Source organism: Hyperolius riggenbachi, chromosome 4, assembly GCF_040937935.1.
Source record: "Hyperolius riggenbachi isolate aHypRig1 chromosome 4, aHypRig1.pri, whole genome shotgun sequence".
In the NCBI taxonomy this organism is placed as follows: Eukaryota; Metazoa; Chordata; class Amphibia; order Anura; family Hyperoliidae; genus Hyperolius; species Hyperolius riggenbachi.
This window is the reverse complement of record NC_090649.1, coordinates 253,560,414-253,585,091: the sequence shown is the minus strand read 5'-3', so window position 1 is coordinate 253,585,091 and position 24,678 is coordinate 253,560,414. Positions and strand designations below refer to the sequence as shown.

The window sequence follows — 24,678 nt, the reverse complement described above, 5'->3', positions numbered from 1 at the left end:
TCGCAGTGGGCTCAAAAAATTAAACAAAAAGTAGGTTACCTGATCCGGGGGGCTGAGCGGATCAGGTAGCCGCAAAAAACACTTTCACTTTTGTGAACTATAGGTCATGACCCTGAAATGAGAGATTCATTCCCTAAAATTGTAACTGTAAATTTAAAGAGGAACTTTACTGAATGTAACTAATTTTTATTAGTAACTAATTTAACAATATTTCTTTACAAATTACCGTATTTCGCGCCGTATAAGACGCTCCGGAATATAAGACGCACCCAGGTTTAGAGGGCAAAAATCAGGGAAAAAGAAAATACTAAACCTGGTGCGTCCATATTCCAGGAGCGTCTTGTACATGTCCTTCTGTGTGTCCTCATGTGCCCCATGTGTCCTTCTGTGCCTCCCATGTGTCCTCCTGTGCCCCCCATGTGTCCTCCTGTGCCCCCCATGTGCCCTTCTGTGCCTCCCATGTGTTCTCCTGTGTGTCCTCATGTGCCCCATGTGTCCTTCTGTGCCCCCCATGTGTCCTTCTGTGCCCCCCATGTGTCCTTCTGTGCCTCCCATGTGTCCTCCTGTGCCCCCCATGTGTCCTCCTGTGCCCCCCATGTGCCCTTCTGTGCCTCCCATGTGTTCTCCTGTGTGTCCTCATGTGCCCCATGTGTCCTTCTGTGCCCCCCATGTGTCCTTCTGTGCCCCCCATGTGTCCTTCTGTGCCCCCCATGTGTCCTCATGTGCCCCCATGTGTCCTCCTGTGCCCCCCATGTGTCCTCCTGTGCCCTTCTGTGCCCCCATGGGTTCTCCTGTGTGTACTCATGTGCCCCCATGTGTCCTTCTGTGCCCCCCATGTGTCCTCATGTGCCCTTCTGTGCCCCCCATGGGTTCTCCTGTGTGTCCTCATGTGCCCTCATGTGTCCTTCTGTGCCCCCCATGTATCCTCCTGTGTCCTCATGTGCCTCCCATGTGTCCTCATGTGCCCCCCATGTGTGCTCCTGTGCCCCCCCCATGTGTCCTGATGTGCCCCCATGTGTGCTCCTGTGCCCCCTCATGTGTTTTTCTGTGCCCCCATGTGCCCTCATTTGCCCCCCTGCCTTCCTCCCTCCCCCCTTCCCGAGTCTCCTGCCCTCCGGATTGGAGTGTTAATAGCAGCAGCAACTTACCTTTGGCATGCTCCCGCGCTGATCCTAGATCATTGCGCTGCCCCCCGCTAGCCTCCTCTGCCTCCCCCCTGTGTATTTGGCCCCCCGGGTGAAGGAATAAAGTATTGGCAGCTTACCTCCGCAGTGCGCCCGCGATGACTGCAGACATCCGTCTTCCAGGCACTTCTCGCTCTAGTGACCGGCTTGAACTGCGCGTCATCAGTTCAAGCCGGCCACTAGAGCGAGAAGTGCCTGGAAGACGGATGTCTGCAGTCATCGCGGGCGCACTGCGGAGGTAAGCTGCCGATACTTTATTCCTTCACCCGGGGGGCCAAATACACAGGGGGGAGGCAGAGGAGGCTAGCGGGGGGCAGCGCAATGATCTAGGATCAGCGCGGGAGCCTGCCAAAGGTAAGTTGCCGCCGCTATTAACACTGGATCCGGGGGGCCAGGAGACGCAGACGGGCACAGAAAGGCAGGAACAGAAAGGCAGGGAATCCCCAACATGGCGGCGGGTCGCGGTTCGTATCAGCGGGCGTTATTAAGTTGGGGATTCCCTGCCTTTGCCGTATAAGACGCAGGGACTTTTTCTCCCCATTTTTGGGGGAGAAAAAGTGTGTCTTATACGGCGACAAATACGGTACTGTATTTTTTGGACTATAAGAGTAAAAGTGGGGGAAAAAGTTACTGCGTCTTATAGTCCAAATGCAGGGAGTTTCTGACTTGTGAACGCCTGCCGATATGAACCTCCAGCCTGCCACAATGTTGGAGACTCCCTGTACTGTGGTGCAGAGGAGGACACAGGGGAAAAAGGGGCATAGAGGAGGACACAAAGAGGACAGAGGTGGACACAGGAGGACACGGGGACAGAGGAGGACACAGGGAGATACAAGGGGGCATGAGGTACAGAGGAGGCATAATCCACAAGATGCCCCTTCACCATGGATGCACCAGGTTTAGTATATTTTTTTCCCCTGGTTTTTGTCCTCAAAATATAGCTGCGTCTTATGGTCAGGAGCGTCTTATAGTCTGAAAAATACGGTAGTCTATATTTGTCCATTGTAAAAATCTTTCCTCTCCCTGATTTACATACTTACATTTATCACAGATGGTGGCATCTTTGCTGCTGGCAATGTGCATCACTGTAGGATGTTTGTTTATGATGTGAGGAAAAACACCACCTGTTTTTTGTGGGGCAGAATGATGCATCACATCATTGCCTAGGCTAAGAAATGTTAGGAGGGTGGATACAGACCATCATACAATAATATATAGATAGTGCTAATGTTATATTCCTGTGTGCTACCTCTCTGTCTGTCAACCCTTGTTTACATTGTATATATCACCATTTATTGTCCAGTGCAGCATGTGTTGGAGCTTTATAAATACAATAGTTAAAGATACATTTAGGAAGTGTTTCAGATTCTTCAGATTAACATAAACATGGGTATCCTCAATAAAATATTATATTCTACTATATTACATTTCAGTAACCTTAGCCTGTCTCTTTTTTGCTTCTTACTGGGATTTTTTCTGGCTTTTCCTGACTTCAGCCCTGCTCATAGAAGCCTGTTTTGAGCTGTTCTTGCTGTGCACTTTACTCCAGTCTCAGTTGGTCTCTGTCTTTGAAGGTCACTTGATGTTGGTCTACAGTTCACGAGAGACATTCATTTTTAAGTGACCTCTCAGTGCTGAGACTCTGTTGCTTCTCACTGACTTTAGGCTTTTTTCTGACTTTTCATGACCTTACCCTTAGCCCTGCCTGGCAGAGCCTCTTTGAAACTGTTCTTGCTGTTCAGTTTACCCCAGTCTCATTGTGCCACTAGTTTAAATGTCAATGTATGTCAGCCTATGGCTGTTGAGTGACATTCAAATGAGGTAGCAGTTGTCCCTCTCAGTGCTGATTTGTTTTTGTCCCCTGTCAGGTTTAGCTTTGTTGTCCCAAGCACCTGTCACTTGACTTTGTTCTTGTGCACTGCAACCTTTCAATTTTTTAGGATAGAAGCAACCTAACTCTCACTGTATCCTTGTACAGCCAGTATTGTGCCTTTCTTTTTCTCGCTCAAAATCTTTTTCACCTTTTTTGACTTAGTCTGTAGTTATTTTTAAATTCCGATTTTTGTAACTATTATAATATATATTTTCTTGGGACAACACTGAAGACATTATAGTTTTATTGAATGTAAAGTAGTCAGTGTACAGCTTGTATAACAGTGTAAATTTGCTTTCCTATCAAAATAACTGATCACAAAGCTATCCATGTCTAAACCACTGGCAACAAAAGTGAGTACACCCCTAAGTGAAGAATTTTAAAATTGGGTCCAAAGTGTCAACGTTTAGGGGCCCACCAATATTTTTAAGAACTAATTTAACTCTCTTAGGCATGAAGTTCACTAGAGCTTTACAGGTTCCACTCCTCCATGGCGACATCACAAAGCTGGTGAATGTTAGAGACTTTGCACAACAGTTGCACAGCAAGCTTTAAGGGAAACCCGAGGTGAAAATAAACTGATGAAACAATTGTATCTATCCCCCCTTCTCCTAAAAAATGACTTTTTTAGATATCCTACAGTTTTATTTTTAAACCTACTTTTTAAGTTTTTACTGTTGCATTGCCTCTGCTCCATGACATATGCATTGAAATATGCCAGTGGCTAGGTTCACAGTGGGGCATTGCGTTTAGGGGACGTTATAGGGCACATAACGTGCCCCTAACGCAACGCCTGGTGCTCTCTGATGTGGACGTCAGAGTGAGCCGCGTTGTGCAGCTCACTCTGCCGTCCGTGATGCCGCGATGCGTACTCTTGGACGCATGCGGCATCACGTGGTCCCGCCCGGCCAATCGCCGCACAGAGCGGTGCTCCAGGAAGTAAACACTGCACGTCACACCGTGCAGTGAATATTAATTAGCCATGTGCCCGGCCGCTCTCCCCTCCTCCCCAACATGACTGAGCATGTGCAAACAGTCGAACGCGGCTTAGCCGCCAATAACGCACTGCATGCAGTACTTTCTGTTGACGTGGAGCATTACAATGTAACGCAACGTGGGCACTGTGAATAGCCCATTGATTTTTTCATTACTGTGCGGTGGGGCTGCGTTACAGGCTGCACTAACGTGCGCCTGTAACGTCCCACTGTGAGCCTAGCCAGAACTAAAATCTATGAACTATTGACCCTTTTTATCTCTTTCCGGCATTTTCTGCCAGGAAAGTGGTTTATGGTTGTAATTCCTTATCCGTGAATGTTGCACTATAGTCTGACCCGACCCAGACAGAAACTGTCATACCTATTATTTAACTTTTTTTCTTTTTTTTTTTATCAGGTAGAGAAAGAGAAAAATTAACACAGGGTAGTTAATTTATGTGCTTAGCACTTGTATGTACATGTCTATTTCATCATATCACATGTCACCTTGTATATCCTTTAACCCCTTGGGAACCATTTAACCCCCCCCCCACACACACACACTCCCCGGAGAACCAGAGCAATTTGCCTGGTTTAGTTTTCCCCAGTTTAGATAGCCAGGGATAGGTATTCCCTGCATAAGATAGTCAGGCATGGTTGTCCCTCGGTTAGGTAGGTGTCCCCAGTGCAGGCAGCCTCCATTACTCACCTTCCTGGGTCCTGCGATGAGCAGCCCTCCCCGCCTCCTCTCTCCCCGACATGCAGCCCCGCACTGCCGCTAAGTTCTGGGTCCTGGCTTGAGGATGTCATCCAGCCAGGACCCGGAACTTCACAACAGAGCAAGGATGGATGCCAGTCAGAGCGGAGGGGGAGCGACGATCGCCAGAGGAGCGTCAGGAAGGTGAGTGGGTCCTCTTCTCCCTCTTCAGCCGCCGCAATGCTTCAGAGATCACTTCGTTCAGCGGCGATCGTAGTGATCGCATGATCAAGAGCCAATTGCCATGGCTCCTGATCACTGAGGGGAGATATCAGCTGTCATATGATGCACGCGATCGCTTCGGGACTTCAAGGACGTTAGAGTTACGTCCTGTCATCAGCAGTCGGCCACACAGAGAATGTACCTCTAACGTCCTTTGATCCTGAAAGAGTTAAGACTGGAGACAGGCTTTGCCAGCCCAGCACCTTTACCCTCAGATTTTTTGTTTTTTTTGCACGGCATTGTTCGTTTGTAGGTATATTTATCACATTGGAATACTGCACTGTGGTCCAGTTTCAGAAGGAAGTGGATCATGCTCTGCTTCACCATGTTACAGTTCATGTTGGCATCCATAGTTCCCTAAATAACTTTGGCTCCCTAGTGCGAGCAGCACTCATGCAGCCCCAAACTAACAATCCCACCACCATGCTTAACTGTAGATGAGATGCACTCATCTTTCTACGCCTCAATACTAATGTGTTTATTAAAGGACTACTGTAGTGAACATTTTCAGGGTGTCAAATCTCCATAAGCTTACTATGGTGTAGACTTAACTTTAATAAGTTGACTTTAATACATTGACTGCCTATATAAAACATTGTGGCAGGTTGTAATTGCATAGTGCTTATTTGTATTTGAATAGCCATTTCATATGTCTGAATAGTCTTTCATTTGTTATTAAGTAGTCACAGCCACCCACTGCATTCTATACCATCGGCAGGGAAATAAGACGGGCTGAGTTTATTACATGCAAGCTATCCATTCAAATGCAAATGAATGCTGAAGCTCAAATTAAACCATTTCATGTACACAAAGCCTAATAGCACCTAAGGAGCTGTATATATATATATATATATATATATATATATATTATATATTCATATTTTCACTACAGATTGTATTAAAGATCTTACTCCATTACAGACACACAACTTACTTTGGGAGTTTTGATCCTTTGGAGACAGACAGTTAACCACTCCAGCCTACAGCGTCGAAAATCTTAAGCATCCGAGCAATGTTCACCTCCCATTCATTTGCCAATAACTTTATCGTTACTTATCACAATTAATTGATCTATATCTTGTTTTTTCCGCCACTAATTAGGCTTTCTTTGGGTAGTACATTTTGCTAAGAGCCACTTTACTGTAAATGCATTTTAACAGGAAGATTAAGATAGAAATGGAAAAAAATCATTATTCCTCAGGTTTTGGCCATTATAGTTTAAAATTAATACATGCTACAGTAATTAAAACCCATGCATTTTATGTGCCCATTTGTCCCGCTTATTACACTGTTTAAATTATGTCCCTATCACAATTTATGGCGCCGATATATTATTTAGAAATAAAGGTGCATTTTTTCAATTTGCGTCCATCACTATTTATAAGCTTATAATTTAAAAAAAATTTATAAGATACTCTCTTGACATGTATATTTAAAAAGTTCAGACCCTTAGGTAACTATTTATGTAGTTTTTTTTTTTTTAATTGTAATTTTTTTTATTTTTTTTTAAATACACAAATGTATTTGGGTAATTTTAGTTTGGGAGGTAAATAGCTAATTTTAGATGTAATATAATGTATTTTTTTATTTAATTTAGGTATGTGGGTGCAGTTTACTATTTGGCCACAAGATGGCCACATTCAAAAAATTCCTAGATGCGAACGATCTCGCATCTAGGAACTATAAGAAGAAGGTGATGTTTCCTGGGGGCAGAAATACCGCGCTCTCTGATGAGAAAGCGTCGGCATTTCTGCCGGAGACTTAGATCGGTGAATGGTAATTATATTCCCATTCACTGATCGGGGGAGGCAGCGGGAGCGCGCGCCCGATCGCACGCACCACACGGCTGCAGCAGCAGTGCCCATCTGGACGGATATATCCGTCCAGATAGGGCGAAGTGGTTAAATAATCTGTGTCTGAAGGTTGTAGCCATTTGTTAAATTTGAGAATATATTCTGGCAGCAATTGAGCCTCCATGCTCTTAACGCAAATTTTAACTGAAAATAAACTTATAAAATAACTAACTGTATGTGTAGTGGTAATGGTAAATAAAACTTTCCTGGAGTCTCATATTCTTATTTTAAGAATCAATTTAAGGACTGCAATTTTAATGAGCAGTGTAAAAAGCAGCCATGTCAATGTGACTTAAAATCTGGTTCATTCAGCTCCCACACAGAGAAAAAAATTAACTTTTTAACTTTTCACCACTATCCTTGTATCAAAAATAGCTTCTGTTTCAAGATGACCTGAACTCTTGCACAATACAGAAGGGAAACATAGAGAAATGCACCCTGTATGTATTTAGAGAGTTTAGCCTGTTTAATTCCCCCTCATTTATGTCTAATCACTAGTTGTAATTTGATCTCTCCTTGTGTCACATGACTGCCAATGGCAGAGATGGCAGATAAGTTCTTTTGAATGCACAGGCTGTTAAAGGAAACCAGAGCTGAGCTTAACTAAAAGTTTTATACATACCAGCGTTTCGGGGGTAATTGTGCTGTGATTCTCGTTCTATTAAACATGAATCACAAGTGCAAATGACGTTGAATCGTGAGATTTTGGCTTCAAATCGCGGAGCCGGATGCAATCATGGGCTAGCAGTAAGCGCCGAGTATGAACAAGCCCTTAGAGCAGAAAGGACGTTTTGAGTTCAGGTCCACTTTAACTTTCAGGAGAGCTGCATTTGACTGCTAATCTGGCTGTATAGATTAAAAGCACTGGTATGTTAGCCCTTGCAGTGAAAAAAAGGGAAAACAGAAAAGGCTAGTTTCTGCCCTCTGGGCCAGTCATACAGTTCACATATTTCTTTTTTTTTTTTTTTACTTCCATGTCAATTGTTTGGGAGGTTTTTACACCTCTTATTCATGTTTGTGTTACTGCTTACTAGGAATGGTCAGTGAGATCCAAATTGTTTGGACTTCATACAAGGGCTGATCCTTGATTGGGTCAATCTCTCAGAGTCAGAAACTCTGTCTCGCTGCCGCTTTGCGCATACATTCCCATATGTGGATTCGCAATCTATGAACCGACTAGCCGAGAGGAGTGTTCTGACTCCAAAGGATTCACCACACACATACAATTCAAATGCTTGCCACCATGTGCGAGTCAGTGCACGACTGTAACCATATTAACACACTGAGAACGCTGTAACTTAACCCTTAGCTGTATGCAGGGATCGGCGCCAGATCTGTCTGTGCCCGAATCAAGCATACGGGTTGTAGATGCAAAATACTATAGAACACAAGGTAACGTTTTAGGAGGAGCAAGTACGTTTGTGTATGTTCAGGAACAGGTCATAACTGTTAACGATTTTTTAAACGTTTTAATAACAAAAATACATTACACACATTTATATACACCAATTGATGTATAAACACAAAGCTTAAAATAAAAGGGGATAATGGTGTAAAAGTTTACTTAACTGAATGCAGTCCGTCTGGGATAGAAACAAATAAAGTCCAGTTCAAATGCAGACATTGATATCACAAGTCTTTATATGGCATGCGCCCGGTCCTCCTAAGAACGCATGCATGGAGAAAGTTCTTGGTCGGTGGAATTTGGAAGACTGGGAGGGGTCGGTACTGCCCGAACCTTTATACCATCTGAGTTTTGGGGCTGGCTTATTTGAAAAGTAGGTGTGTTTACCTCCTGTGGAGCATGATAGGCAGGTTTTTTTGTACAAGCATAGAATGACACAATTTACCAATAACCTGCGCCATTTCTTTCCGGATTGGCGCACAGCAAATCCGAGGGCAGATTTGTAACCTGTGGCCTGTGTTTGATCAAATGACACCAGATAGCAGTAAAGTAACGTGTGCTCAGCAAACGTTGAATATCTCTGTTTCCCTAGCCGCTAGACTGCTGTAAATTGGAGGAGCCATTATGCTGATTTTTAGTAACCGTAAAACATATTTGTCTTTTGTCTGTGATAAACACATCTTGGATTATTAATAAATGAAGTCTTCTATTGTCTATCCTCAGTTTTGTGGAGGGAAAATCTGAGAGTTTTGAGAGGGAAACAAAAGGGACTGATCCTTATCTGCTGATTCTGCTAGAAGGCCAGCATTTAGTCCTAACACCTACCGTATTTTTCAGACTATAAGACGCTTCTGACTGTAAGACGCACCTAGGTTTAGAGGACAAAAACCAGGGGAAAAAAAGTATATATTAAGTCTGGTGTATCCATGGTGAAAGTGCATCTTGTGGATTATGCCCCCTTGTACCTCTTGTGTCCTCCTCTGTCCCCCTTGTGTCTTCCTGTGTCCCCCGTGTGTCCGCTTCTGTCCTCGTTTCCTCCCCTATGCCCCTTTAATGCCCTCCCTTGTGTTCTCCTCTATGCCCCTTTCTGTCTCCCTTGTGTCCTCCTCTGCATGGGCACACTACATGGAGTCCCTGACATTGCAGCGGGTTGAAGGTTCGTATTGACAGGCGTTCACAAGTCAGGAACTCCCTGCATTTGGACTATAAGACGCAGAGACTTTTTTTCCCTCATTTTTGGGGGAGAAAAAAGTGAGTCTTATAGTCCAAAAAATACAGTATATGTGAATAGCTAGTAAGGCAGTGGGTGAGGGGTCTGCTCTTAGGCCCCATTCACCCTTGAAAAACGATAGCGCTTTTGCTAACGTTTTGCTGTGGCGATTAACGTAAAAAATTGCCATTCACACTTGCCGATTTATCGCGATTAGCGCTTCTATAGCACTAAACGCGATTGCCGGGAAATCGTCTGAAAATGGTGCAGAATAGAAATTTGCGTTTGGTGATTTGCGTTAATCGCCGGCGATTAACACAAATCGCTCAAGTGAGAACGGGCCCGTAGGGTATTATGGCACTAGCACTTTAAAAAGCGCTAGCGCTTGAGCGTTTTGTCGAAATCGATGGCAAAATGCTCAGATCTGAACGGGGCCTAAGTCGGAGTGAAGGGAAAAAAAGACATCTGCTGTACGTTTAAAACAGAAACTGACATTCTGCTCTGGTTTGAGGAGCAATATGGAATCGATAATTGTCCTGACTTTCGTATCATCCATCACAGACTAATCTTCAATATGTCACGTTTTTACTGTACTGTAAGCAACAGCGACATAAGTAAAAAGTAGTTTATAGTGCATTTTACTCTTTGACAAACGTATACATTTGCATTTTATATGTTTCAGTTCTTTACCTTAGTGATCCTTTAATCTCCTTGGCGGTAACCCCGAGCCAGGCTTGGGGGGGGGGGGGGGAAGATGCTAGGAGTAGTAATCCCGAGGCTGGAACGAGACAGCCACCAGGAGGTATAGGAAAGCAGTGTGCGCGCAGCTGCTGTCGTAACTCGCCTCCCATGAATCAGACTCCAATTTTAGACCATAAAATCAAGAAAGAATCATACGCCAGGGAGGTTTAGCTATAACTGAAATTTCAAGCATGGGTAGCAGAAATAGTGTCCATCCTTGTGTAAACAAATTTGGCATCCCAAACACAAATTAACAATTGTAATGAATCTTGCGTTTCACTCAAGCTTTCTTAATCTGTGTTTTACCTGACAAAGTCTCTTTAAATGGATCAATTCCATAATTGTCATAACACTTGTCTGGGTTTTCAGGATTTCTTCAGTTTTAACAGCTTTCAATAAATTACACACTTGAAATACTGTGTTTTTTCGTCTTTGCAGAGAAAGGAGGATAAAGCACTAATTTGCATTCTAAATCATTGGATTAGCCTTCATTAGCCCTTTGCCGAGGTGCTTTACTCCTCTTCCTGTTGAGTCCTAGTTTAGGATGTAGTTGAATCTCGATTATAGTCTTATGGGAATAGTTAATCATATGGCTGTAGTTAATTATTCTTTTAACATCATTACGCCTAATTAGAATACATATATCAACTGTTCCAGCCACATGCTAGGAAGCTATGTATGTTACAAACAGCTGGCACAATAATAGATGCTAGTTATTGCTCAATGTCTATATTTATCTAGGATGAATTGTATTTAGATCTATGGGTAATATATGTGTTATAGGTATATGAGCAATCCATAACATTCTCTTCATCTGACCTACACTAATCATATTCCTTTGTTTACACTTTTTTTTTAGCTTCACAATTTCCACATACCCAGATTCTAACACATGCTTATATCTGTCAGTTTCAGAGGACACTTCACATTGGTCAGTGAGTTCTGTAACCTATTGGTCAATCCTAAGCAGAGCCATGTTCATGTCTTGTTCCAAGAGTGTGTATTATTTTTAGGGACATGGGATGATGCATTCTTACGCAGTACAATTAACTACCTACACAGTTGCTGACTATTCTGGACCTGATTCCAGGAAAGCAGCCAAGTAACACAGGCCTCCTCCATCTTTTCTAGATGTGTGATTTCTCTCATATCTGTTTTGAAGCTATTTTTCATTTTTAGTAATTCAGTGGCTTTGACACTCAATGATAATGCAGGCAGCTTACTTTGTAAATATATTTGTAAGAATTTAATGACGATGTTTGATCCACAAGAATGCTGCTTGTTTCTTTATCAGGTGTTATCAGGTAAAGTGCTACTTTAGGATGTGGCAGGATCTTGATTATAATCTTATGGCAATAGTAAATCATTTATCTGTAGTTGTTTGCTTACTTTTTAACTAAAGTATCTCTAATTAGAATACATATATTAACTAAAATAGTCAAGTTGTGTTTACACACAGATAACAATTAATTAATTTGCTATTTGCATTAGATCTTGTTAGTCATTCACGTCATTGGTAAATTAGGATACAGTATATTATTTCTAGTGAATGCGGCTGATTTTGTGGGGCAGTTTCCCCCCTAAATACTTTTTGTGTGTGTTTGGGGAACTTTATATTAGATCAGACATTGACAGTACACATAGAATCACAGGTTGTCTGGAATAAGAGAGACTTGCAATGGGTTGGATATTAGCTGATTACCCAAAATGGGAAACCTTCATCCTTTGTAATAGGGCTGCAGGTCATGTGTGGGTAGAATGCATGTCAGGTCAGGACACACACACACACACACACACACACACACACACACACACACACACACACACACACCTTTGTGTCTTGGAATTTGTTATTCATTTTACAATACATTGTTACTTTAGTCACTGTAATTACCTATTCTGTATTTTGCGCCTATTCGGTATTTTCAATTTTGGTTAATACCATTGTCTTGTATTACTATGTTCCTTATGTGTGTTTATTACTTTGCTCAGTGCCTCGGAATATGTTGGAGATAATTTATATATATTATCTCCAACATATTCCGTGACACTGAGCAAAGTAAGAGACACACATAAGGAACATGGTAATACAGACAATGGTATAAACAAAAATGATGCATTTATTTATTTTCCTATTAAACCATTTTTCCTGTTTTTTTGTTTTTTTTCTTGCGCTATATTTATTCCAGACCACCAGGTTATTGGATAATATTGGTTTCAAAAGTTTTAATTATTGTAGCACAAGTGAATCTTTTGCTTTAAGCAACAAAAAGAAAGCTTGCAATAAAAGGTAACAGCAACAAGTGTCATTAATTTAGCCTAAAAAAGGATTACCAAGGGCCTACATTTGAAAACATTAAACAAAACAGAAAACGAAGTCTATTGGAAGTTGTCCTTGAACTATCATCAAAAGATAGCCTGATGAGCAACACAAAAGAGTGGAGATGAACCTGAAACAAAAAAGTAGGGACCCAAACAGAAAGCTATACAAAATACTTTATGTACTGTAGACCTCTGTTGCCTTTAAAGGATACCCAAAGTGACATGTGACTTGATGAGATAGACATGGGTATGTACAGTTCCTAGCACACAAATAACTATGATGTTTTCCTTTTTTTCTTTCTCTTGGCCTGGAAGAGTTAAATATCAGGTATCTAAGTGGCTGACTCAGTCCTGCCTCAGACAGGAAGTGACTACAGTGTGACCCTCACTAATAAGAAATTCCAACTATAAAACACTTTCCTAGCAGAAAATGGCTTCTGAGAGCAAGAAAGAGGTAAAAATGGGAATTTCTTATCAGTGAGGGTCACACTGTAGTCACTTCCTGTCTGAGTTAGGACTGAGTCAGCCACTTACATACCTGATATTTAACTCTTTCAGGCAGAGAAAGAAAAAAAAGGAACACAACATAGTTATTTGTGTGCTAGGCACTGTACATACACGTCTATCTCATCATGTCACATGTCACTTTGAGTATCCATTAAGGTTTTGGCTGATCAACAATGTACAGAGATAAATAAAGTTAGCTGCACATTTGTAATATAATGAAGAACAAAAAACATTTTCTATTTTTTCACATTCTAAAATCATATATTTTTTTACCACATAAAATGTTAAAGGTAAATCAGAATTAATTTGTTGGCCATCAGTGCTTTGATCACCATGCTGTTGGTGGCCAGAAGCTCCTTTCTTTTAAAGTTCTCATCAGAAAAAGTAGCAGCACTTTGTGGAATGCATTACTTTGCAGCCATGTACCACTACAGCAGCCTGTGGCAAACAGGATGGCACCGTCCATATTCAAAGTGGTGAACACTATTGTGTGATCTGAAAAGTCCTGATCAAGGCCGACTAATTGCCATTTTATTAATTTCAGTATCATAGATCTGTACTGAGACTGACAATTTTTTCAAAGTACCAATCTAAAAAGGGGCAGCGCTTTTATCTGGCTGTCACTTTTATAAATTTGGTAAAGTCCTGGGTCGGTTTGCACACCATTTTTTTTAGAACAAAAGGGATTTATTCTTCAATGCATGTGTACAGGCAGTGCAGAATTATTAGGCAAGTGGTATTTTTGAGGAATAATTTTATTATTTAACAACAACCATGTTATCAATGAACCCAAAAAACTCATTAATATCAAAGCTGAATATTTTTTAAAGTAGTTTTTAGTTTGTTTTTAGTTTTAGCTATTTTAGGGGGATATCTGTGTGTGCAGGTGACTATTACTGTGCATAATTATTAGGCAACTTAACAAAAAACAAATATATACCCATTTCAATTATTTATTTTTACCAGTGAAACCAATATAACATCTCAACATTCACAAATATACATTTCTGACATTCAAAAACAAAACAAAAACATATCAGTGACCAATATAGCCACCTTTCTTTGCAAGGACACTCAAAAGCCTGCCATCCATTGATTCTGTCAGTGTTTTGATCTGTTCACCATCAACATTGCGTGCAGCAGCAACCACAGCCTCCCAAACACTGTTCAGAGAGGTGTACTGTTTTCCCTACTTGTAAATCTCACATTTTATGATGGACCACAGGTTCTCAATGGGGTTCAGATCAGGTGAACAAGGAGGCCATGTCATTATTTTTTCTTCTGTTATACCCTTTCTTGCCAGCCACGCTGTGGAGTACTTGGACGCGTGTGATGGAGCATTGTCCTGCATGAAAATCATGTTTTTCTTGAAGGATGCAGACTTCTTCCTGTACCACTGCTTGAAGAAGGTGTCTTCCAGAAACTGGCAGTAGGACTGGGAGTTGAGCTTGACTCCATCCTCAACCCGAAAAGGCCCCACAAGCTCATCTTTGATGATACCAGCCCAAACCAGTACTCCACCTCCACCTTGCTGGCGTTTGAGTCGGACTGGAGCTCTTTGCCCTTTACAAATCCAGCCACGGGTCCATCCATCTGGCCCATCAAGACTCACTCTCATTTCATCAGTCCATAAAACCTTAGAAAAATCAGTCTTGAGATATTTCTTGGCCCAGTCTTGACGTTTCAGCTTGTGTGTCTTGTTCAGTGGTGGTCGTCTTTCAGCCTTTCTTACCTTGGCCATGTCTCTGAGTATTGCACACCTTGTGCTTTTGGACACTCCAGTGATGTTGCAGCTCTGAAATATAGCCAAACTGGTGGCAAGTGGCATCTTGGCAGCTGTACGCTTGACTTTTCTCAGTTCATGGGCAATTATTTTGCGCCTTGGTTTTTCCACACGCTTCTTGCGACCCTGTTGACTATTTTGAATGAAACTCTTGATTGTTCGATGACCACGCTTCAGAAGCTTTGCAATTTTAGTGCTGCATCCCTTTGCAAGATATCTCACTATTTTTGACTTTTCTGAGCCTGTCAAGTCCTTCTTTTGACCCAGTTTGCCAAAGGAAAGGAAGTTGCCTAATAATTATGCACACCTGATATAGGGTGTTGATGTCATTAAACCACACCACTTCTCATTACAGAGATGCACATCACTTAATATGCTTAATTGGTAGTAGGCTTTCGAGCCTATACAGCTTGGAGTAAGACAACATGCATAAAGAGGATGATGTGGTCAAAATACTAATTTGCCTAATAATTCTGCACTCCCTGTATAAGCAGAATATTCTGTGTTGGCACATGCATTGAAGAATAAATCACTTCAGTTGTAAACAAATGATGTGCTCACTGACTCTGGACTTTGCTAGATTTGATGGGTGTTGCTTAGCACCCTGGTTATGCATGCAACCTAATGGAAAGGTGTGCCACTCCGACACATTTACCTGATTTTATCAATACGGTGGTCTGAAAGTGCCATTACTTCTATGAAAAGTAAAAGCACTTTCCTGGCAGCGGGACAGATCGCTACATTTGTATACTGGTCTCTCATCAATGGTTAATTTGCATATATTCAGCAGTGATGCCCTGGGAGACATCTCAAGCTCACTCCAACCTGAATTATCGCAAATTCTTTCTGTTTTAAGAAAGCAAACTTTTGTTTTTCTTAACATGTGTATTAGAAAGAGAGTAAAAATCTCATGAAAATATCTGACTCAGTGCTCTTAAAAATGAAAGATGCTTTGGATCAGCTTTAGGATGTGAAGTTTGGTTCAAGAAAACGATATCCCATTACTGTTTGGAAAATCATTGTACTGTGTTTTTGAAAATTTTTAGCGTTAAAGGACAACTAATGTATATGGGATATGCAGGCTGCCATATTTATTTCCTTTTAAATAATACCAGTTGCCTGGCAGCCCTGCAGATCTATTTGGAAGCAGTAGTGTCTGAATAACACCAGAAAAAAAAACATGCAGCTAATCTTTCACTTACCTGGGGCTTCTGCCAGTCCTCTGCAGCTGCCCTGTGCCTGCGCCATCCTGGAACAATCACCTGGTCCCCCGCCACATCTCAGTTTCGCTATCGCTAATTCGCAGGTCGATGGCCACTGCACCTGTGCGGCTCTGGCCGCATGTGTCCTCATCTGCTCCAGTATGGCGTGGGCACAGGATGGCTGCAAGGGGCTGGCAGAAGCCCCAGGTAAGTAAAAAAAAAGGTTTTTTGTTTTTTTTTAAGTATCTTCAGGTTTCCTTTCAAAGCAAATAAATGTATCAGTCTCCAGGCGCCTTTCACTTCAGTTGTCCTTTTAAATGAAAGATTTCAGGTTTTTCCATCATATTAAATAATGCAGGCGATGCTGTTGAACATTAGAGTAACTACTGCTGTAGCTTTAGCAAATTTCATTCTACTATGTGGTAAATATAAACCTGAATTGGATTCATGGGCTGAGCTCTGCCGTAGCACAGATAATTGCTCCAACGTACAGTACATTTGGTAAAGGCTATGATTAGATGCTTTCTAACAGGAAGATGTTTATGGATCATTACATAGACTGATTCTAGCTTTTTTCACTCTGCTGTTCCAGACATACTAATGATTGATCAGACACACGTATATACAGGAAGTGGGTTATATTGAGAGTGGGTAAAGCAACATTGTCATCATCATTATTCCAATTTTTGATTTGTATTTGAATGCAACAAAGGCAAAGAAATAACCTTTTTTTCTAAACTCTTTATTGTCTTAGTAAAACTTTAGAATGATGTAGCAACCTATAAAGTGTGAGTGTTAGAGATATTTTTTACCCCTTCTGTACATTTGATTTCAAGTCTGCTTAAAGTAATGGGCTTCAGTAGTGCACTCAGAGACTTGTAAAATTCTGAGATTTTACATGCCCCGTTTACGTAGATATTTTTAGCACTCGTGGCTGATGTTGCATCTATGCATTTTCAGTTATGTTATGTTTACATATGACAGCTTAAGAGGCTACAGTGCCGAGATCTGTAATGATACATTTCCATGCGAGAGTGTATTTATTCTCATTCCTCTTTGAACAGGTGACAAGAGACTTAAAACAATATGACAATAAAATCATAGAGTGCAAGTTTGAGAACAATTCCTGGGTCTTCATGCGGCAAAGAGTTGATAAAAGCTTTCCAAATGCCTATGAAACAGCTTTAGGTAAGTACAACTTCTCTGTCAAGAATGCATTTTCTGTGATGGCTCTCGTGCTTTGCAGGCTTTATTACTAATGCCTGTTTTATTTCGGCATACGCCATTGCAGCCAACTTAATACCTTAGGATCTGGAGGACAACAGCTGCGGCCTTTTGTTTTGTAAATCTTTTCAGTTGTAATGTTTGAACGTTGTTAGCCTGATCTTCAGTTACTTTATTTTCCTCTTTTAGCTGTATGCTTTAGCGCTGAAATACAGTGGTTTGCAAAAGTATTCGGCCCCCTTGCCGTTTTCCACATTTTGTCATATTACTGCCACAAACATGAATCAATTTTATTGGAATTCCACATTGTATATAGTAGTTTGATAGCACTCCTGACAGGAACAAATGATGTGCCTGGCAAATGGGACTCACAGCACACAAGTCCCAGTCACGTCTTCAAATGAAAAGTAAGCCGGCACCATCCATATCAATTTGCTCTTTTACTTTATTAAAGACAAACAGACATGTTGAAATACAACGTTTCGGAGGCGTGCCTCCTTTGTCAAGTAATGTCCGTGTCTCAATTATACATCACTACTCGTCACCTTAAATAGCATTAAATCAATATGAACTGACCTATCACGTCAATGTGTCGCCTCTGGCGACCACTCCCCCTCCGTCCAGCCAAGCGGACCTTATGGGGAACTAAGTCCGCTTGGCTGGACGGAGGGGGAGTGGTCGCCAGAGGCGACACATTGACGTGATAGGTCAGTTCATATTGATGTAATGCTATTTAAGGTGACGAGTAGTGATGTATAATTGAGACACGGACATTACTTGACAAAGGAGGCACGCCTCCGAAACGTTGTATTTCAACATGTCTGTTTGTCTTTAATAAAATAAAAGAGCAAATTGATATGGATGGTGCCGGCTTACTTTTCATTTGAAGATTGGAATTCCACATGAAAGACCAATACAAAGTGGTGTACACGTGAGAAGGGGAACGAAAATCATACATGATTCCAAATATTTAAAAAAAAAACAAAAAAACTGCAAAGTCTGGTGTGCGTAATTATTAAGCCCCCTGAGTCAATACTTTGTAGAACCACCTTTTGCTGCAGTTACAGCTGCCAGTCTTTTAGGTTATGTCTCTACCAGCTTTGCACATCTAGAGACTGAAATCCTTGCCCATTCTTCTTTGCAAAAAAGGTCCAGCTCAGTCAGATTAGATGGGCAGCGTTTGTGAACAGCAGTTTTCAGATCTTGCCACAGATTCTCGATTGGATTTAGATCTGGACTTTGACTGGGCCATTCTAACACATGGATATGTTTTGTTTTAAACCATTCCATTGCTGCCCTGGCTTTATGTTTAGGGTCGTTGTCTGCTGGAAGGTGAACCTCCGCTCCAGTCTCAAGTCTTTTGCGGACTCCAAGAGGTTTTCTTCCAAGATTGCCCTGTATTTGGCTCCATCCATCTTCCCATCAACTCAGACCAGCTTCCCTGTCCCTGCTGAAGAGAAGCACCCCCCGAGCATGATGCTGCCACTACCATATTTGACAGTGGGGATGGTGTGTTCAGAGTGATGTGCAGTGTTAGTTTTCCGCCACACATAGCGTTTTGCATGTTGGCCAAAAAGTTCAATTTTGGTCTCATCTGACCAGAGCACCTTCTTGCACATGTTTGCTGTGTCTCCCACATGGCTTGTGGCAAACTGCAAATGGGACTTCTTATGCTTTTCTGTTAACAATGGCTTTCTTCTTGCCACTCTTCCATAAAGGCCAACTTTGTGCAGTGCACGACTAATAGTTGTCCTATGGACAGATTCCCCCACCTGAGCTGTAGATCTCTGCAGCTCGCCCAGAGTCACCATGGGCCTCTTGACTGTATTTCTGATCAGCGTTCTCCTTGTTCGGCCGGTGAGTTTAGGTGGACGGCCTTGTCTTGGTAGGTTTACAGTTGTGCCATACTACTTCCTTTTCTGAATGATCGCTTGAACAGGGCTCTGTGGGATGTTCAAGGCTTTGGAAATCTTTTTGTAGCCTAAGCCTGCTTTAAATTTCTCAATAACTTTATCCCTGACCTGTCTGGTGTGTTCTTTGGACGCCATGGTGTTGTTGCTCCCAATATTCTCCGTCACAGAGGAGCAGTATTTGTACTGACATTAGATTACACACAGGTGTAATCTAATCAGTAAGTTTTTCTTATTATTCTCCCTTTCCTCTGACTTTTTTTCCTATCTTCCCTGCAGTGGGGTTAATGAAATGGGAAAGGAGAAGGTAACTTACAGCTAAATTTGGAATATGTAGAAGCTTTCCAGAGGCGCCAAAAGAATAAAAGTCACTTAAATGAGCTTAAAACCGATGGGGCAGTGGTGGGCCTATCCCATCCATGCAGACAAAGCAAACAAAGGAAGGACTGTGGCATCAACAGTCAAACAACAATTTATTTATACTCCACAGTATTTAAGTGACTTTTATTCTTTTGGCGCCTCTGGAAAGCTTCTACATATTGCTAAGTCCACCCTTGGTGGAGGGTTGTACCCATCTTCTTCCCATCTACAGAGAGCGACTTTTAATCCTGAGTGGGGTCAGGTTAATCTCCCCACCTGCCTTCACAGTGGTTGCCTAATGGTAACCCTGGTTTGTGAGTATTAAATTGTTATATTACTCATTATTAATTATCATCTATACAATATCACACTATTGGGCTCTTGATGTCCCCCCTCCCTTTAGCTAAATTTGGAAGCACCTTTGATTGAAATTGAGAATCCTCAAGTATATTCTACCTCCCAGGACATCAAAGGCATACATTATGGGGTACATTTGTAAACTCTACCTATTCTCACATAAAGTTACAATAAAAATTAACACTCTAACTATGATAAAATATAAAAAAATTTAATCCCTCGGATTGAAGGTCCACTATTGCGTAAAATTGTAAATTACACATAATTATAAGAAGTAGATTTCACCCAGATTAAAATGTAATAAAAAATATGTTTTCCTATGTTTCTGTCATTTACAGTAGGTAATACAAATATGAGAGATCTGACAGGTTTATGACTAGTCCATCTTCTGGGGGATGCTCCGGGTTTTTTTTATTTCCAACAGCACTTTCTAAACTGCAGTTGATCAGTCCAACTGCCAAAATAGTGTGGTAGTCTGTAGGTAGGCTGGCTGACTGACATCTTTGTATATATCCTTTCCAGTTATTGCTTTTGTAAATAAAAATGGATATACTGTGAATACCCCATGAGGAGATGGACTTATCAAAACCTGTCCGATTTTCACTGTTTGCTAAGCATAAAAACATGATTATTTTTTTTTTTTGCTGGCATTATGGATTTGCGTAACTGGCTTCATGGGTGAATGTCAGATGCTGCTTAGACTGACCACCAATCAGTGAGCCAACCAGACTAACCTTGCCCCCCTCCCCCCAATCTCATGATCATCACCCAGTTTCTTTGTGTGAAAAAGAGCATCAGCATCTTTGTGTTTCCAGCTGAGGCGTAAGATTGTTTAAATTTGTGCAAAGTGGGTTTGAATTTCAAAGCATCCCTAGTAATCCATATCGTATACATGCTATGCGAGCAATTCTAAGGAGTCCAGCTGAAGCTTATATGACTTTCCTGCCAATCATTTCCATTAGTCATGCTACACAAAAGGTATTAAGGAGGAGCACCACAAAGAAGAAAAGGTGGTGTGCCACGGTATTCCTCTCAGTGCCCTCAGAGATGCTCTGCCATAAAACCTTCCACAGAGACCAGCACCACTCTATAAGAAGTAAATAAGCTCTTTTATTGCATGTAAATCATGTCATTCACAATGACAGACGCTGTTTCGGGCCTAGCCCTTTCTCAAATTGCAGTTGCCAGTATGGCTGTATGCAATCTGTATGCCAGTATGGCAACTGCAATTTGAGAAAGGGCTAGGCCCAAAATAGCGTCTGTCGTGAATGCCATGATTTACATGCAATAAAAGAGCTTATTTACTTCTCATGGAGTGGTGCTGGTCTCTTTGGAAGGTTTCATTAGTCATGCTAGACAGATGATACAATGGCATGGTACTGGAATATACCAAAACGAAGGCTTCAGGTCATTGTTCAGTGGATAGACAACAGGGGGGGGTATTTTTTATCATTGTTTTGATTAATGTAATAAGAGGATAGAAAACCTTTCTGGGGATTTTATTGCCATTTGTGACCCCATTTCAAAGATTTCCTGACACTTTGGGGACAGTAATATAAACTTGTCATCAATTTTAAATGTCCCCCACTGTGCAAAAAAAAGAAATTTCCCTTATTCCTGTCTGAAATCCTCTAGTAGACAAAAATACGGACATTTTTCTCTGTACTGTACACATCCATTCAGAAGCAGAGGAATATGAAATATATTAACTTCTGCGTACATGATTGGCTACTTCAGGTAAGCAGAATAGAAATTCACTGCATTCCATTATGTCTTTTTTAGTAAATCACTCTAGTTGCCACCGCCACTTTGGCTTATGGCAATTCTTTAAACTTCTACTATTAATAAATGAAAAAAAAAGATGTTGTGGTGCCATGGGCATGATCAGGTGCGATTCACTGTGAAAATATAAGATTCTCACAATTCATGGCAAACCACAAATTGATTTGCTCATCTAAAGAAACTGGTGACCTACAGTATCCTTTGAAGTTGTTCTCAGCAGTTTCTCAGCAGGTGCCCTGCTTTGAATTATCTATGTGATCAACTACTGCTTTATAAACTTTTCATAAACATGAAGCCAAGTATAGATTAACACTTTTATATTATGTCTTGAAAGTGCTTCAGCGGGTTCAATAAAAGTTTGAAAAGTATTAATGTGCAAGTCAAGGCAAATCTTTTTTTTAAAGCCCTGGATAAAGTTTAGAGCCATTGCAAGGTTTTTATTGTTGTTTGTGTCCTTATAGTTCTTGGCATCAATTCCATACCATGAATTGCAAAACTCTACCTGTTTTTTTTTTTTTTTTTTTTTTTGGCTCAAGAGCTGGAATAAAATTCCCCAATTTTGATTTCTGATGTGCGTGTACTCAAGCCGAAGGAAATTAGATTCTTACCTAAAGAGTGGGAAGCCTCAGGATCCTTTTGAGGTTTCCCTCTGTATTCTGTCCCTTGTCGCTGAGCACAGCCCCCCGAAGATTGGCGACAATGCATTTTCGCTAATCACATCAGAGCCACGCAGCTCTTCTCCCTTTATCGTGGCCATGCAATCCCATCCGCACATGCACCGTACGCCAGAGCTGCGGGCTCCGTGCTACTGTGAATGCATGGCATGCTCGCAGGTCTACTGCGTGGCCATGCTGCAAGACGGGAAGGAGTGCTGCCCCGATCTGGAGAGGAGCTGCGCTCAGCGACGGGGGACATCTGAGTAGCAAGGGAAGCCTCATTAGGATCCTGAGGCTTCCCTCTCTTAAGACGAGTATCTGATTTTAATCCCGAGCTTCGGCTCGAGATCGCTTTAAAGTGGAGCCAAGCTGAAAAAAAAGACTGACTATAGTTCACCCACAGAAATATAAATAGGAAGTACAACCGTACTATCTCTAAACCTTACACACTAGTGAAGATTTCTGATAAGTGAGTTCTTATATCAAATTCGGACTACCACTATCTTAAATACGCAAAATACATGCAGATTTCCAGTGTTTGTTGTGCATTTGTGATTCTAGGAGAGGTTCTCCCAGGAGCACTTGTGATCTTGGAGCCACGAGCACTGCAGCAATATGAGGGGGAAAGGTTACATTACCTTAAAGGTTAATAGGAGAGGGGGAGGGGGAAAACATTTTACCCCACTGATATCTTCGATATTTCATGTGATTCACCTCTATTGGGCACACTAAGTAACCTCTTGGTGTTTGGCTACTGTGTAGTTGTGCGCCCATTTCCGCTATACCGCCGCTGCTATAGCTCCTATATTACTTGCTGCTAGTTCACTTCACTAACTATTGTAGCCATAGTTTGTCAATACTATAGCCAAATTCCCGATGCCCAAACTATTTTGTCTGCACCGCCATAGCTGCAATTTTCACACCGGCCTATGGTGGTGCCCAAATTATCAGGAACGATCTGTGCCCAAATTAACTGATCCTTCAGCTGGTGCTTTCCCACATTGACTCATCCATACAAACCTGGAGTTTAGCAAAGTAAATGTAGGACAGTTTAGACAGCAAGAAGCCTTGTTTAAGCAAGACAGTAGTAAAGGTGGCATTCATGAACGAGACAATAAGAATAAATCCTTTAAAAAGAAATACTGTTTTGCTTAAATATTGATATTGCTGTACATTTTGTCATGTTTTTAACTTGTCTGTCTTCACAGCTGTATGTAACAGCATCCAGAACCCTGTAACCAAGGACAACCTATTTGAATTAATCGACCGATGTACAGGAGCTGCTCAGGGACAGACTCGTAAGAACCCCACAGATCCGGATGCTGAACTCATGCCTCCACCTCCCCCCAAGCTATCACGGGTCGCTAACTGAACACAGATTCCTTGAAGACTTTTCATCTTAAACAGGGAAATTCATATGCATGTTCAAATGCTCCAGTCTCTCTAAAGTACCCTTCCACCAAAAACAACTTTTTACATGGAAACATAAGTTCTTGTAGCCATATGAACTGTACAGAAATATGAACTCCTCAAAGTGCACATCAAAGAGGAAGTTGATCTTACTTGTCCATTTTATAAAGAGATCACAGAATACCCAAAGCATCAAATCAGAAACTTTGAAAAGACTATATTTTTTTCCCAAGATGCATCGGACAGAAGGGTCAGTTTAAAGAACTCACCTTTTTGTTTTTCTTTTCGCTTTTCTCCACTTTGGATACAAAAGGATGGTCTCTCCCTTCTGTCCTTTAAATTATTTTTTATTTTATTGAATTGATAGGTGTTTGTTGACAATTTAATTTAATATACATTTCTTACCAGTTCATTACTTCAGCATAAGAGGACATTCTTTAATAAATATTTGACAACATTGACTGGCTCCATTTTTAAAATTGCATCATATTTTGTGATTAAAAAAATGAAATAAAAAAGTGGACTTACTGGGTATTCTGTATATACTGTGTTATATATCGTGCTATCTGTTACATTGTCATATACTTACTTAACTCTTAGACTGCCACTTATTTTTGCAATAAGCTATGTGCCTGTGCGAGCTATTTTGAAATACTGCTCTTCAGGCATTTCCAATTGTTCGCCTCCTTTTACCACAGACATCTAAAAGTGTATCTTCATCAAAACTACTTCTGTAGATACACTTCTAGTTGTCCACGACATAAGGAGATGGAAATTCAGAAATGCATAAAGATGTTTGTGGCAGTCTAATAAAGTGTTGGGGAAAAATGTCAAATAGGAATGAACAGGACTGGGAAGAGGCTGATTAGCAGAGTGCAGCTTACCATATAACAACAGCAAAATCCATTGGAGCAGGAAGAGTGGAAGAGCGCTTCCAGCGTAAAAA

General features: G+C 41.3%; 1 protein-coding gene across 1 annotated transcript in view; it reads left to right on the top strand.

Moving 5' to 3' along the window:
* The window catches only part of RNGTT (RNA guanylyltransferase and 5'-phosphatase), a 456,995-nt gene extending 432,806 nt beyond the window's left edge, over positions 1 to 24,189 (top strand). The window contains exons 15-16 of the mRNA XM_068279398.1: positions 17,098 to 17,221; positions 23,531 to 24,189. Coding sequence (XP_068135499.1) covers positions 17,098 to 17,221; positions 23,531 to 23,694 — 288 coding nt within the window. The 3' untranslated portion in view covers positions 23,695 to 24,189. The remainder of the gene's footprint in view (positions 1 to 17,097; positions 17,222 to 23,530) is intronic.
* The last annotated feature ends 489 nt before the right edge of the window (positions 24,190 to 24,678 follow it).